We start from the raw sequence: 15,371 nt of genomic DNA, 5'->3' as shown, positions 1-15,371 counted from the left end.
TGGTGGGTTGCTCGGCGAGGCCGGATGGCGGCGGCGCTGCAGGGACAAGACGCTCCGGTTTAGGGCTCCCTGTTGCACGCTTCGCCTTTTGCCCTGGACGCAGCCGATCCCCCTAGCAGCCAGCGAGGGAGCTGGGAGCCCCCGCGAGCTGCAGCTCAGCCCGCTCCCCTCTGGCCCCCTGCAGCCCGCGGCCTGCTGCACGCGGTGTTTACACTGTGGGGAGGGAGGTTTGCTTCGCTCTTTCCACATTGGGGACAACTCGGAGTGGTCTGAAACTGACAGATCAATCTGAAGCCAAAAAGCTCCCGTTTACGGATAAGAGCTATGCGCCCGGGATGAGGCTAAATCTGTGCTCTGCGCTCCCAGAAAAGGCTCCTCTCCTTCTCCTGTGCTGACCTAGCTGCTGTGAAATAAAGCCGGGGGAGTCCCTGTCCAAAGACTCCCCTCTCTCAGGAGCCCCTTTGTGAGGGTGCAGCTCTTTCCCAGCCCTGCAGCGGGAGGAGGGTGTTGCTGCTGCGCAGACATCATCACTATGGGGCTGATGTTACCAAAGGAGAGGGCAGAGCATATGTAACGCTGCCTGCAGGCAGTCCCTTCGGCTCCTGCCTCGAGAGGCAATGCCCATCCCCCCAAAGAACAAATAAATTACAATGTAATACCGAGACTTGGTGGGAACAGAAGGTTTGGGCTAGAGGCTTGTGAGCGGGTCTTTGGGCCTGGGGGCTGGGAACGGGACTGTTCCGCTCCGAACAGACATTTTGAAATGGATCCCAACCTCCAGTTACCAAAAAGTGAGACATTTGCACATTCTCTACCTCGGACAAACCTCCTGCAAACCTCATCGCGGGTTTGCCCTAGGTCAAAATTAAAAGGAGAATTGTGCAAAAGCATCTGCTCAGTCCGAGTCAGAACAAAGACAAAACCACCGGCGTGGTGCACCCTCTCCAAAATGTGACCCTCCCTGATTTTGGAGGCAAACTCCTAGCGTGGTCAACCTATAATTGTGGTTGATATTTAATCCTCCTTTCTTAGGACAAAGACCCATCTTTTTACCACGTAGAAATGCCATTGAGATGTGACTAACCTTTAGGGTTATATCCCAAACTGGGAGCCTAGGGCTTAAAAGATGATTGTCCAGCCCTCTTCTAACCTGAACAAAAAGGATCTGCAGAAAATCGCATTTCTTTTCTTGCAACAAAGCATTGCTAATCACTTCATCTTGGGGGTGAATTTTTATTCCTGTGTCCACTCAGGGTATTAAAATCGATCGCTGCAATATTTAATATATTACAGTTTTAGAGTCTTCTCTTTGTACGGCCTGTTTTATTTGCTGTCGGTCTGTCTCTCTAGCTATACTAGCCAGCTCAAAGTGTGTGTGTGTATACATATATTATTTATTCCGGTCTTCCGGGGAAAAATCACTGAAAGTTGTGGTTAGCTTTCCAATAATGTGAAAAAACAAAACGCCAAGTAAATTAAGTTAAAAAAAAAGCAGGCGATAGTTCCATTAAAATAATCTTGTAAATACCCACGTTATAAACTAATTAAATAATTGTGGATATAGCTACAACATTAGGACTAACTATATAAACCGCACATAATTAAAAATATAATGTACCCTTCCTTTTTTTTTTTTGTTTAACTTTCCTGTAGTGACCTGTCCCATAACCTTGTAATCCACTGTGGGATATTTTCTTTGTGGCCTCTTTCTTTTGTTACACCCCCACAGGTTTCCAGTCTAGATGCCTTTTTTCCTTGTAAACGCGTATTTTAAAAATATTTGACCTATTTGACTTCGAGACATTCATACATATTGGGTTAAGGTTAGAGATTTCCGATTATTTTATTAGTCTTCCTTAAGCAGCTACACCGGAATTAAAAAAAAAACAACATGAAAATATTGCAGGAAATTGCTGCATTAGCAGCTTTAGTTGGTTTGGATTTTAAACAGTTTGAGAAGTGGGTACTTCAAATGTGCCTGGTTTTTATAATCCTTTGATACATATTTGGGCGGATCCAGGGCTGGTGTAAATTGTCATGGCTCCATTGATTTCAATAAACCAGCTATTGTGCCTATACTTTATGTATATATGGTACTGCCTGTTATGCAAGACAGGCGGTATTCTGAGAATCTTGCAATATCTAGGTGCACAGCGAGAGTGGCCTCAGTAGTTTCGTTTTTCCTTGATTTTACTCGTTGAGGTAGACTCTAAAGGCAGATCATTTTATTTGATAATAAATATCACATTGGAGAGGAGATCAGGAAGAGTAAGGACAAATCTGTGATTTTTTTTAACCATACACAAGGTTTTCTTGGAAGGACTCTCAGAATTAAAGCATCTAGTTGCTAGTTTTCAGATTTGATCTCTGAATGTTTCTGTGAGCAAAAGATTCGAAAACAAAATGAAAGCAGAACTAAAGCGCGTATATTCTTGTAGACTTACTCGGAAGAAGAATTCACCCCGATGAATTGAGTAACGTCTAACGGGACTCCTACAGTACCTAAGAAGACGAAGCTAATGGATCTTCTTCAAATTACAAGCGAATCTTTCTTTCGTGACACATTTATCTTCAATAAATTTGGATTATTAGGGATGCAAATTCTTAATATCTATAATATCGGTACAATACTATTAACGCCTTTTATTGTTAATAGGGGAAATCAAAACTTCCTTAATGAAGACAAATTTGCCACATATTGATGTATAAACACTTGAGGTACAATTTAAAACAGCTCTTTGCAGTTAGCACTGTGCTTGATTCTAAAACAAAAGTATCATATGTTTATATGTAGTTCCTCATTTTTATATAATCAGATGCAATCCGCATTTCATAACCAAATGCAAGCAGTATTCTCAAGCTAAAAGACTTCTTGGATTTGCGTGTCGTGTGAAGTCACTGCACCTAGCAGGGTCCCAATAAAATTACGTTATAATTTGTTCTCGGGTTCAGATGGAAATTCCAAAACTATTCTTATATACTCTGGTGAGCTTCCATAAACTGAACGTCCATAAAGCTGCTTACATAAAACTTGAGAATTACAGTACTTCGGGTTGTGGACAAAATACAGCTCAGTGTTGGAATTTTCACATTAAATCCTCAGAGAGAGAGAGAGACAGGGAGACTGGCCTTTGGAAAGATAGGAACCTCTTTTAACCGTGTTGGCGCAGAGTTCCTGCGCTTTATCCTCTTCATATGCGACAAAGGTTACATAAATTATAAAAAGGAGCCATCCAGTTTCCCAAGCTATAGATGCTTATAAACAAAACTAAAAAAAATAAAAAAATAAAAAAAACACCGTATCTCCAGCCCTGAGTAAGTCATTTCCAACACGTAAACATCTCTTTAAAATGCCCTCTGTACAGATTTCATGATCTGGCATCCCTCAGATTAGTGGGATAATATTTATATTTATCTGCATTTACACAGATATAGAGATAAATGCCAGTTTACACAGACTTGTTCGATGTTGTTTAATGGCCTGGCTTGTTTAGAATTACATATATTTGTACATCCCTTTATGAATAAAGATACTGAAATCATAAAACTAATTCATACATTTTACTGCTATAAATTGCAAACCCGAGGCCATCATTTATAGAATAAACTACCCTTAGAATAGAAAAGAGACGATGGGATCATAGATGGGAAGACCAGGCATTATTTTGCAGTGTATATTGAATTCTGTTCTCTTTTTCTTCTAACATATAATTCACTAAGAATATTATATGGCTTCAAGTGAACCTGGCAGATTTTGCTGGGTACAAATATATCACAACTGGAAATAATCCGAAAACCCGTTTTATGGGTATAATATGTTACTTCAAATATCCACAGTAGAAACAGTGACGTTTTTTCAAATGGTCTGGAACACTGTCCATTAAATGGCATGTTATCACTACTTACTCTCTTTACCAATAGTGTCATGTACACGGAAATGGAAACGGACAATTCCAAAAGTGAGCAATTTCTTTGTTGTACAGTTTACTAGATAAGATTTCTGATTTTGCTGTTGTGCTATTGTCTCGAACAGTTTGCTGCTAAATCTTCGGAATACAATAGCAAAGTCGGTAAATATGAAACGTGCTGGCACAGGTTATGTTTCACACTCACGACACATACACTTACGTACAAAGAGCCAGCGAAGCCAGCAAATATGCTATTTAGAGTATATGTAATTGCTTTTCTGAAGGTCTCTTTGGTTCTTAAATCAGGTTTATTCAAACTAGGCAGCAGATTTGCTTGGGGAATAAAAAGTTCGCTCGCCAAGTTATCCTCACCCAAATAATTAAATGGCATTGTAACAAGTAACTAATAGATTCCTGTTTACCAAAATATAGTACCTAGTAATCAGGAGTAGCACTACGTTAATGGCTCTAATACAGCAAACCCTTCAAGGTAAAACAAAGAGTTGATAGCGAATGCCTCCCGGAATGGATTGTGTCACTGGTATTAGAATGGATGTATTTAATTATAAACAGGTACATTTTTGTTATCCCAGAAAGATAAAGAAAGAGGAATGACAGTTTGAAATATAATACAAAGCTGTGAAGTGACCCGAATGGAAGCTAAAGACAAGGGTTTATCTCCACGTGTTTCTGGGACGTGTTTCCCAACTAAACTTTGTAGTGATCTTTGGGGAAAACCAAATACAGCTTGATGGAAACATCCTGTTTTGAGGGAAATGGACTGTACAACCCCACATATCTATTTCGAGTGTGTGAATCAAACTGGAAAAGAGCTGGAAGTTAAAGAGCTGAATTGGGCGAATTTTTGCATTTTACACATTGCAATTCAGTATTGATCATAAAACTCAATTTTGAAAATAGCTTCTGTCCTAGGTGGCGTGGGTTATGTTATCCCAGTATCTCCACAGATCGACTAGTCTAAAATCAACCGTCACCATCGTTTCTACACAAAGAAACGCAACGTTATTTATAAAAGAGGAGAGTAGGAGCAGTAGAAAGTTAACAGATGTGGATTGTACAAAAATCCGTGAAACAAGTGCTTTAAACCCAGGGGGATTTCTCTTAATAGCGAAATCAGAAAGATCGAGCGAGAGGGAGAGATTTTAGGAAAGAGAATAGCCCTGTATACGTTTCTAGAGAGGAATTTACATTTCACCACGATTTATATTTGGTAATATACAGACACGTGCACTCGGAGTGAGTTTAAATGTAACAGCGTTTATGTTTCAGTTACAGTTAGCAAGGCGGGTTTCATTTTCCTCTGAAAGCAACGAAGAGTAAAATCTCTTGCCCAACACCACTCTGCAGCCTAGCGTTTAAACCCAGCAGCCGCAGCGCTGTATTTGCTTCGAGAACTCCTCTGTGCACGAAACAGCGTGCAGGTTAGTTTGGGGAAAATTCTGTACATTTTTTTTTAAGTCAGAAACTGGAATCTGCAGGTTCTTCTCCAAATCGCTATTGCCTTTCCTTTTCCTAGCAAGTCCCAAACCACAACAATGGCAGAGAAGCGAAGGGGGTGGGAATCTTTTTTTAAAAACAGAACTGCAATTTTCTCTCTAAGGACTGCACTTTTCAGTTAGCTCTTTGAATTTTTGTCCCGTTTTACTACCTCTTGAGTCCCTCTGTAGAGAAGTTTCCAATGGAGGAGGAGGAGGATGATGTGTGTTTGTGTGTGTGATCCTTTAGTGGTTTATGTTAACAAAGGAGAGACGTGAACATTGCAAGTGTGTTTTCTTCATTTTCAGATTACTTACTTCTCATTTTCTGCATTAAGCGGGTATTGGATTTTCTTTTTTTGATGAATACCGGATCTGGGTAATTTCTGGAGCTTGACTGCGAGGAGATTTTTTAAAGGCGTCTATTTGGGAAGTATGAAGGATTCGCCTCTAACACGAGTTGGGTTTAACCAAATGATTAGATTTTTGCATGTGAAAACGCAGCCCTTTCATTTCCCACTGACAGCAGCAAGGCTCCCCAACAGGCCGGATGCCTGCAGGATTGCACTGAACTGGCCTGCGTGATACTAAACTCCACTTTCGCTTAGCTCTTCAGACCCTCAGCGTTAAAAGCGCACCTTTGAGTGCATTAAAATCCGAACGATCCTCCTTTTTCACCAGAAGAGACCTGCTCCTGCAGCATCTCTGAAAGGTCACCAGCTCCGCCATGGCTGATCCCAGCTTTTGCTACAGGCCACATTAGCAGAGCGGCCATTTACTGCCCCTTGATTGCACCAATGACCAGGTTAGCTCATAAAGCCATTCACACTCAACAATGGGGATTTTCTCAACAATTAACAAGAAACAACATAATAAACCCATTTACAAAGCCTTGGCTATTTACTATAAATTAGGCACTCTTTAAGAGACCAGCGCGTAATTTCACACACTTTACAACTGCAACTGCATTTTAAACGCGAGAGTAAACAACCTTGTTGCACTTTTCTCATTGACCTGTCTGTGCAGCTCACCACTATGGTTTCTCTCTTTCCGATGTGCTGTTTTATTTGTATTGCGGAGCTCCCAGCCGTATAACCCCCAAATCCATATTTGCTTTCCACATTGCAATTTGATTTTCAGATGGATTGGGTAGGGGGAAGGGAAATTGCATCCTACCTTATTTCTGTAAAACCTAAGCCCCCAAATAACAAGTGACCTGCAGGAAGTGTATTTTTTGTTATCTTTTCCCGACGATGTTGGCTGGCTGCGTCACTCATTTAATTAGTGAGTTGTTTTCAATATGGGCAGTTAACTATTACATTTTAGAGACAGTTAACTAGTGCGGCGCCTGTGTGTGAGAGAGAGACAGAGAGGGGGGAGATCACACAAAAGAAGCGCAAAGTGAAATGGATGATCAGCCAGAGGAACTACCAAAATGGGGGGAAATATGTGAGCCTGATCTTCATTTCCACTGGCCCCCTCAAACTGCAGCCTGAGAGCAGACGCCTGCAAAAAGACCACTTTGATGTGAATCTATGTGAGAGCTACTGGTAGTGAGTGAGTGAGTGCAGGAGCTCCTGTTCCCTCGCCTAATGAGTTGGTAACAAATTCAAGAGAGAGAGAGAGAGACTGAGAGAGAGAGAGGAGTCCGGGCGAAAAATCACAAAGAATTTGTTTTCCATAAAGCAAGATGGCGGCATTTTTAGTGTTTTCCTCAAGTGTCTGCACGGTATGAAGGGGAGTCTCAGACCATCACGGTTACATTTCAGGGGAGAACTTTAGCTCGCATGTTCCTGCCAACGACTCTAATGATTCTGAAGGCAAAGTACAGTGGTAACCTTATGTTGCACGCTACACCACAGACTTGAGGGCCAACTTCCTTCTTCTTTCTCGTCAGGAAGCAGAGATATTGGTCACTCCGGCTCATCACATTCATTTATACAGTATAAAACAAGGCGTTGCTGGCTCCATCCAAACTGCTCCCCCCCCACCCTGTTTACAAACACAGCTGTTGCAGTATATTTGCAATGCTAAGGATAAAGCCACCAGCAGCGAAGAGCAAACGAGAGATGATGCAGGAAAGGGTTTCTCGGCATCTGGAAAGGACAGAACGCCTTGTTTTTGAAACTGTCAATTCTCTCAACCCCTATTGTGAGAGCCTCATGCAAAACATCTAGGGCCTTTTAAAGCTGGGACTTGTGAGGCCGCCTGAGATTGAAAAGGAGGGGGTGGGGGGCTAGGGCATAGTAAATAATTATATCAGAACAGTTTAAAAAAATGCAACTTTAAAGGCCTAAAATCAGTTAACTGCATACCCAGGTGTCCTTTCCCTAAATGTTTTGGAAGTGTCCTCTATTTAGCAGAAAGCAATTTGGCTACAGAGAAATAAGAAACCCCACATTCAGCCATGGAACTGATAAACGGTACATTCTTAAACATGATTGTAAGGGTAAATACCAGTGGGAAAACCCTGTGAGTGGCTCATTTCTGTAAATCTGATTTAGCTGGGTAGATTCCAATGACTTTGTCCTTATTTAGAGGGATTTATTTTAATTTGTGCACGATTGTACTTTTTAACTTAAAAGTTATGTCCAAACAGATTTTAAGACGAACCATTAAAATTTTTCAGTAACCATTTTAACTGCAGAAACCACAACTAACCACGTTCTCTGTTATATACTTTCTAGTATATTACATGTATTATAATAGTTTTTCTACAGATTACCACTGAATTAGACGCTTGTATAGAAAAAATGCCAATTTTTACATCCCTCTCTCTATCTTAACCACTCACACGTGTGAAGTGTAACAAACAAAAACATGATAGCATTGTTCTTATTTCTGCAGAAACTTTAATTTATTGGCTACTAAATCTGATATAGGAAAAAAGGTCAGAGACCATGTAGAAAATCACCAAGTGAATGATTGAACAGCAAACGTCATACAACAGCCACCACCATTTCTGCATTATTGCTACATAGTGACGTTTTAAATAAACCAGTAAAGAGATCATCCCACTGTAGAAAAGTAAGTGTATACTATAGAACAATCACTTTTAAAAGTAAATTGTTGTAAACTGAAAGTTACATCTTTTAAGGCAATAGACCTGGTTGCTGAAGGCATACACATGGTCCCTTTTTTAATGCTCTAGAGAACTAGACATAGTCCAAAACTTCCTTTGTCTTCAATATGGGCACAGAAATCTTCCCAATAAATGAATCAGTAGCCTCTACTTGTAGCAAAATCCCTGGAATAATGTTCCAGACAAGTTCAAGTACTCTCCTAGGTGTGTTTTATTGATTATTCTTTTATTATTATTTTATTTCATTTTATTGATTTATGCATTGTACATCAAGAAACTGGAAAACTGTCAAGTCTTATAGCTGATACCCTTTAGTTTCTCTTTCCTACAAATATTACAGCAATACCATAATCCCTCTGGCTAGAAAACCCTCGTTTTCCTCAGTATTAAGACTTACCTTTATTGGGGAAAATGTGCTATTTATAACAGTAATTTTATTTTATTATTATTATTATCATTAAATCTAAAATTATCATAAACTGTGTTCGCAAGAATTATTACAACACAATGAGAAACAGCTCCCAAACTACCAGGGATTTGAAATAATACCTTTTTCAGTAAATTATTGTACCTGGCAGATTACTCTGACAGAAGTAACACTCAAATGTTCTTGCTTGTGGCTTGAAACTAAACTGAGGTGTACACGTGTGACAATTATTTGGCCATTTAACTTCTTGCCTTTTGATGGTGCCTTTATTCATCATACTTCAGCAGAAAAGTCTGCAGGAATAATACACTCAGGAATGTATTTGGCTTGGTGGTGTTCATTCTCCAGCTTCCATAAACTGGAACTATTAATTCATGTAGGGCGACAGAGCTAATATCAGAGCTGGGCGCCATATTTTACCATTTAAACTCCACTGAAAGTATTTGGTCTGAATTTGTGCTTTGTTTCTTTCCCCAATATTAGTCAGAGAGTCAAAACAAATCGTCTCTGCTATTTATAAGTTAGGGTCAAGTCAACGTGTCTCTAATTGTAAGTACACAGGGTCAGCAGAGGAAGCTACTTTTAAAATGATATACAGTTTAATAGATAAGGTGAAATTTCAGGTTTTAAGCTTGCACATTGTAGCTGTGTAGATTTTGTCAAGGGGAGATCCTTTTCAACCAAACCCTGTTTTCCCAAAGAGCCAGGGGATTTTCCTGAACAGTAAATTGTGTACGTATTTACAGATTTCTGGAAATAAGCCTGTAATGTATGCAGTTCCAAACACTCGAATGTAAACACTAATTTCAGAACAACTTCATCCAGTAAACAGATTTTTAACGACCACCATAATTTCCGCTGAGCAGGTTAAGTATGCAATGCACCTTTTGCAATTGGCAACTTAAAGTGTGTGTATGGGGGGGAAGGGTGAATCAATTGGAAGGCAATTGTTTACTCTTTCTAAATATATTTGGCTGCAGGTATTCTTAGAAGAGGTCTTTTACAATGAGAGGAAAACCACGGTGTGCATATAGTAAATAGAGCTAAAAGCAGCCAGTGTCTACTTGGAATATTTAGAGACAAAGAGGGTAGAGGATAAAAAATAGTCAGTGAATTTCCATAAGAAATGTTGACTCTGAGTCACACAATAAACATTTCATTGTTGTTTTGTTTTCTTTTTTGATTTATGATAAATTATTCTCCCGGAATTAATGAAGAGGTGGAATCCCTAAGATGTAATTTGGAAAAGGCTCTAGTATAAATAAAATGTAAATCAAAAAGAGTAACCAGCAATTTTTAATCTCAAACTCTGCTGATTCAGCAGCTCAGTTGTAACTGACCTTTTCAAATCCCAAACTTTTAAAATGATTTTATTATAAATTTGTAACCTATTTCCCTCCCAAAATATAAACTTTACATTGTTCAAGACTGCCTTAAACTGGGTTAATAACAGTTTTATTTAAAAACAAAACAAAACAAAAAATAGCCTCTGGAAGCGTATTTCCTCCAAATAAAAACCTTAAACTTTCAGATGAAGAGGAAATTATGGACAACTCTGCAATAAGTCGAAGTGTATGAAATCAGGAATTTTTAAACAGTGTTTTTAATTGAAAATAAAGCTAAAGCATGCTTTTCAACAGTGCAAATTTTCATAATTTTGATTTACTGCTTCCATCATCACAACATATTACACCAGCTTGTCTTACCGAGGGCTAGACTCTAGAAGTCTACCTGTTAATATTAAGTGCAAATATAGATAATTGCCTCTGATTGTCACGTGCAGTAAAAATGCTCCTGCTACATAGATAGGATGGTATTGCAAAACTCAAGTTTCAAGAGATTTGGATAAAACAGTGAAGTGTACGAAGGTTTAAATGCCTGAGTTTTGGTGCCAAAAAGCTATGAATAACATGATATTCTCATTTTGTGTATTCTTTCCACGTATGGCCTCACGTTTCACTTTCGGTGTTGCATTTACCGCTTTGCTATTTCCTCCATCGAGTGTGAGAGGTTAGACCATAAATTGTACTGCTACACAGACAAATATTTTAGTTGCTTTGCAAGTTATTAGGGACATGTTCAGACCAAAATTGAAGTACCCACATTAGTGGGTAACAGTAACCTTATTTAAGACTTTTGAGTGAAACAAAAAGTCTTTCCAATTGCAAAGAGTGACTGTACAAGTAAAAAGACACCCTTTACCAAAAACAGAATTCCATATTTATTTACTAGTTTTGAGATGAGGCAGCTTTTCCAGTGCTCCAACTGTACTCCAGCCCCAATCTTTCCAAACCATAGAAAAATTAGTAAATGCAACTGCTCTTGGAAAAAGAGCCCCCTACTCTGGAAAACAAAGCTCCCGAAAAGTAGAGACTGCTGCCACATTGAATTATAGTGAACCCTTACTGTGCAACCAAGTAACTTAACAAACTTTAACTGAATTAACAGTTAGACTTCCATTTTCGAAATCTAGTGCATAAATTTAATGGCTCATTCTAATATTTATTATTCAACCTTTTGACATTTATTTGTAGCAGTTGAATTGAGGTACCGGTGCATTATTAGCATTTAAACAGTAAAGTGTTCCAGCTCTACTATAATAACTGAGTTTAAGTTGAGTCTTTAGCCTGAAGTACTCTGTGGAATGTAAAAATTACCCAGACAAACAAACAAACAAACAAATAAGAACTGTAATGGAAAAGAAAATAGTAATCCGATTTCTATCTTCACAATGTGATAAAACAGAACTCCAAAAGTGTGTAAAGCATTAAGGGGCTTGTATAAACCATCTTGTCGAGTTTAAAACAAAAGAAAGGTAAAGGTGGTTCAAGAAAGTATTTTCCAAACTATTTTATTAATTAAATTTCCTGAATTTGTGGCTAGGTGGAAGAGGTATTGCAGAACCGCCCAACTGCCATTTCCATACAGGATGGGCCTTGTGAGGTGGTTGGGAATCCTTAGTGGTGTTTAAGGAATAAGCTGGCAACAAATCCCCATCATTGCCAATAATTAGTGACGGTGGACAGGGAAAATTTGCCATGAAATTAAACGGCCTTTTCACTGCTGATGCTACATTGCTGGCTACCCTTTTGCGTCTATTGGTAACTGTAAGATCATCCAGTGTTCCTTCATGTGTCTCAATTTTACCTGTAGGACGTGGGCTTCTAGCTGATTTCAAATTTGGTTTGACTGGAGGAGTCTGCAGTACAGGTCGCTTTCCCAAAACCAATGTCCTGTAATTTTTTCTCACTCTCGCTCCAAATTTATACTCTCCATCCTCAGGTTTTGGAGTGCCTAAAGTGCATGAAAGGACCTGACTCTGAGTCAGCGTGTTTAAGGAAGTGGTTTCTTTCTCAGTGCATGCAGAATCTTCCTGGGCTGTTAATAAAACGTCCGGGTTATTACTCTCAGTCACACCGTTAAACTCATCCTTAGTATCATTGCACTCACATTTTAGCTTATGTTTTGAAAGGTCAGGTTCATATTCTTCATTCGTACTGCTATCCTCTATTTTGATTTTAATATTGTGCAGGAATGGCAATGCCTTATTGCCTGGATCAGTGCACTCAAGCTCAGCTGCTCCTGTTGTAGAAGCACGATCAGTTTGCAAAGAGGGTAAATCCGTGGCAAATTCAATACAATGAGGGATTTTGGAATCTTCTTCGGAATTTGCTGCTGTTGGTGAAGAATCATTATTTAAGAACCTAGCAGCTATTGTATTGTTATCTGCACAGTGTGTAGTTGTTGCTTGAAGGCATTTCCTTGCCTCTCTGAGTATTCTTTGTTGTGGAAATGCATTGTTTGTCTTTGGGCTAGGTGAAGAGGCCCCCTTCGCAGCACAGTTAATTGTTAGGTCAGTACTCTTTACATTAATGGAAAATTCAGGGTGTGGGAATGTGATCTCAGTTACCCTATCATCCCTTATCTCAGCAAAACAACTTCCAAGGCTGCTGGAGCAGCACACTGGAGGTGCTTTGGATGCCCAGCTTTGATGACTCCATTCCTCTGGCAATTCCGATTTGACGCCACACTGAGCACTTTTGAGGTCAGGAAGCCTGCCTGCCTCCTCGAAAGCTGGCGATTTAGTGGGGGCGGCCGTGGCCAAATGATACAAGAAGTTGGCCTGGGCCATGCTGGGGGGGTTGCAGAAACTGGTTCGCCTGAAGCGGATGCTTTGCACCGAGACCTGGCTGGAAACCGAGCTGGAGTCGGAGTCTGAGGTCGTATCCTCCTCCTCGGAGCTGACCTCGCTGGAGTCCGAGACGCCGCTGCCTTCCTCCTCGTCGTCGTCCTCCTCCTCCTCAGAGGACACGGAGTTGCTGGTGCTGGAGAGACTGGACCCGAAGTCCGAGTCGTTGGCCACATGGTCGGAGTAAGAGCTGGACTCCGAGTCGCTGCTGTAGCTCTCGGGGAAGCTGCCCAGATGCTGTTGCTGCGGCTGCTGCGGAGAAGTGCAAAAGCCATTGACGAGGTGAAATCTCTCCAGGCAAGCGGCCGTGCCTGCTGCAGCTCCTTTGGGCTTGCAGGGCCTGGGCACGATCAGGAGCCGCCTGGCGCTGCTGGGGGTGTTTAATAAACAGTCCTTTGGGGCGGCCTCACACGGTCTTTTCCTTTTGTATCTGTAAGTCAAACCCACAGGGCTCCCTGCACCAGCCGCCGCCGCTAGCTTGGTCTGCGCGGTGGCGGCGGCGGACTGGTAATAATAAGCAGCAGCAGCAGCAGCAGCCGGGTGCTTGCTGCAAAGGACGCTCCGAAAATAAGGGGGATCCGAGTGAAAGGTGACATAGTTGCCCACGATCGGGGCAGTTTCATAGTTTAATGGGGGTTTGCAAGGCGACCGAGCGATTTCTGGGTAGCTGTGACCAGTGTATTTACTAAAAATGTGAGGTAGATCAGAGGCCGGTAGCAAGCCTGTGTCCCCGGGCCGCAAAGCTTTTCTTCTAATTGGCAGAGGCTGAGCCGCTTCATTCAAACCCAGCCAGAGTTTGTTCTCTTTCCAAAAGCTGGAGTAGGGGTCGGTGGATGTGTGCTCCGGTTGGAGATCTTTTGTTGAGAATGCCCGGCTTATTTTCCTCCTTTTTGTCTTAAGGACTCGTTCCGTTTTGCAAGAAGTGTAAAGAGCTTCTACGTCCTCTCTGGATATCAGTGTGCATTTGGCTGCATGGAAAGCGATGGAGTTGATGGCTTTGAGTTTCCTCAACTCCTCCAGGTCGCAGTGATGCTTTTTTACTTTTAAATGATCCATTCGCTTGTGCACTGTAGTTCTCGGGATGTTTTTAAGCAGGTCTGTAAAAACCTGAGAGAGTGCAAACATTTGCTTTCCTTTAATGATGAGGTAGCCGAGCCTCACGCCATCCACCTCTTCAAAACCCGACTTCAAGTCTCCCATTTCGTGAATTAAATTATTCCCAGCATTTGCAGAAAGAAAGAAAAAAAGCCACACACACAATCCGCAGCCAGATGCTGTATTTGTCTCAAGGCATCCTGCTAATAAAATAACAAAGACTGTTATTCCTGCTCACTGGAGTGCCAAACTTTAGAAGAAATTAGAAAAAAGAAAAGAAAAAAAACATGTGAAACTACAATCTCTCTATATTTTTGTTTGAAAATCAGGTTTGCCAAAGTGTTTCTCTAAGTTGCTGTTGAAGATCAGTACCTGTTCCCTTTCATTCCCTGCTTTTCCATTGGAGAACTATGATAATGGAATGTGAAGGGAGGAAGAGGAAAGAAATGCAGCTGCTATTCCCGCCGCTGCTTTAGCTACAAATAAAATGACAGAGTGAAGTGAGCTCGTCCGGAGACACCTTCATCAATTAATTCCCCTAAAGCCAACGCTGATTGGACACTCCTGACAGGTGATGCAATAAAAATTGATATTCCACCCCTTCCCCCCCAAAAAAATCTCCCACTAATTAGCATACCCTTACACTGCCAAGCCCCCTCCCAAAGTAAATAATACAGTTAGTATATAAATCTTTCTATTAAACAATCTGAGCTCAGATACACTCAGACCTCTCAGACTTCATCGCTAGCTACAGATGTAGGATTTGTGTGCTTTTTTTATTGACATTTTATATATATATATAGTTAGACTATTTTGCACAAATGCTGCTATTTTGCGCATTATGTGACTGTAAATGACATAAGTGTTATCATATCGAGAAAAAAGACTTTGGTAATGCACTAATTTTAAACTGATATTTTATTCTGCATTGTGTGGAAAATTAAGCTTAGCGAAAATGTGCAGAATAGCCTGGTATTTCCCTTTTTCAAGCTTCAGAGTGAAAGGCTCTTTTAGAAACCGAGAGCGAATACTTACATTTTTCGAGTTTCTCTTGATTTTCCTCTTCTATTTAATTGTCGTTCTACAGTCAATGGCTAAGTTTGTTTTTTGCTCTGCATATCTAGGTTTCCAACACCGTAATACTGTCAGTCTGTAGTTGAAATGCTGTCTGTAA

General features: G+C 40.6%; 1 protein-coding gene across 1 annotated transcript; it reads right to left on the bottom strand.

Moving 5' to 3' along the window:
- Positions 1-10,500: 10,500 nt before the first annotated feature.
- On the bottom strand, positions 10,501-14,329 carry SKIDA1 (SKI/DACH domain containing 1). The gene has a single exon (XM_050942907.1). The coding sequence runs from the start codon at positions 14,300-14,302 to the stop codon at positions 11,768-11,770; it is 2,535 nt and encodes an 844-aa protein (XP_050798864.1). The 5' UTR covers positions 14,303-14,329; the 3' UTR covers positions 10,501-11,767.
- Positions 14,330-15,371: the final 1,042 nt, after the last annotated feature.

Source organism: Gopherus flavomarginatus, chromosome 2, assembly GCF_025201925.1.
Source record: "Gopherus flavomarginatus isolate rGopFla2 chromosome 2, rGopFla2.mat.asm, whole genome shotgun sequence".
Classification (NCBI taxonomy): Eukaryota; Metazoa; Chordata; order Testudines; family Testudinidae; genus Gopherus; species Gopherus flavomarginatus.
This window is presented reverse-complemented; position numbering and strand designations above follow the sequence as displayed.

Coding starts and splice junctions, on each gene's coding strand:
- SKIDA1 (XM_050942907.1), bottom strand. CDS start 14,302: ATGGGAGACTTGAAGTCGGGTTTTGAAGAGGTGGATGGCGTGAGGCTC.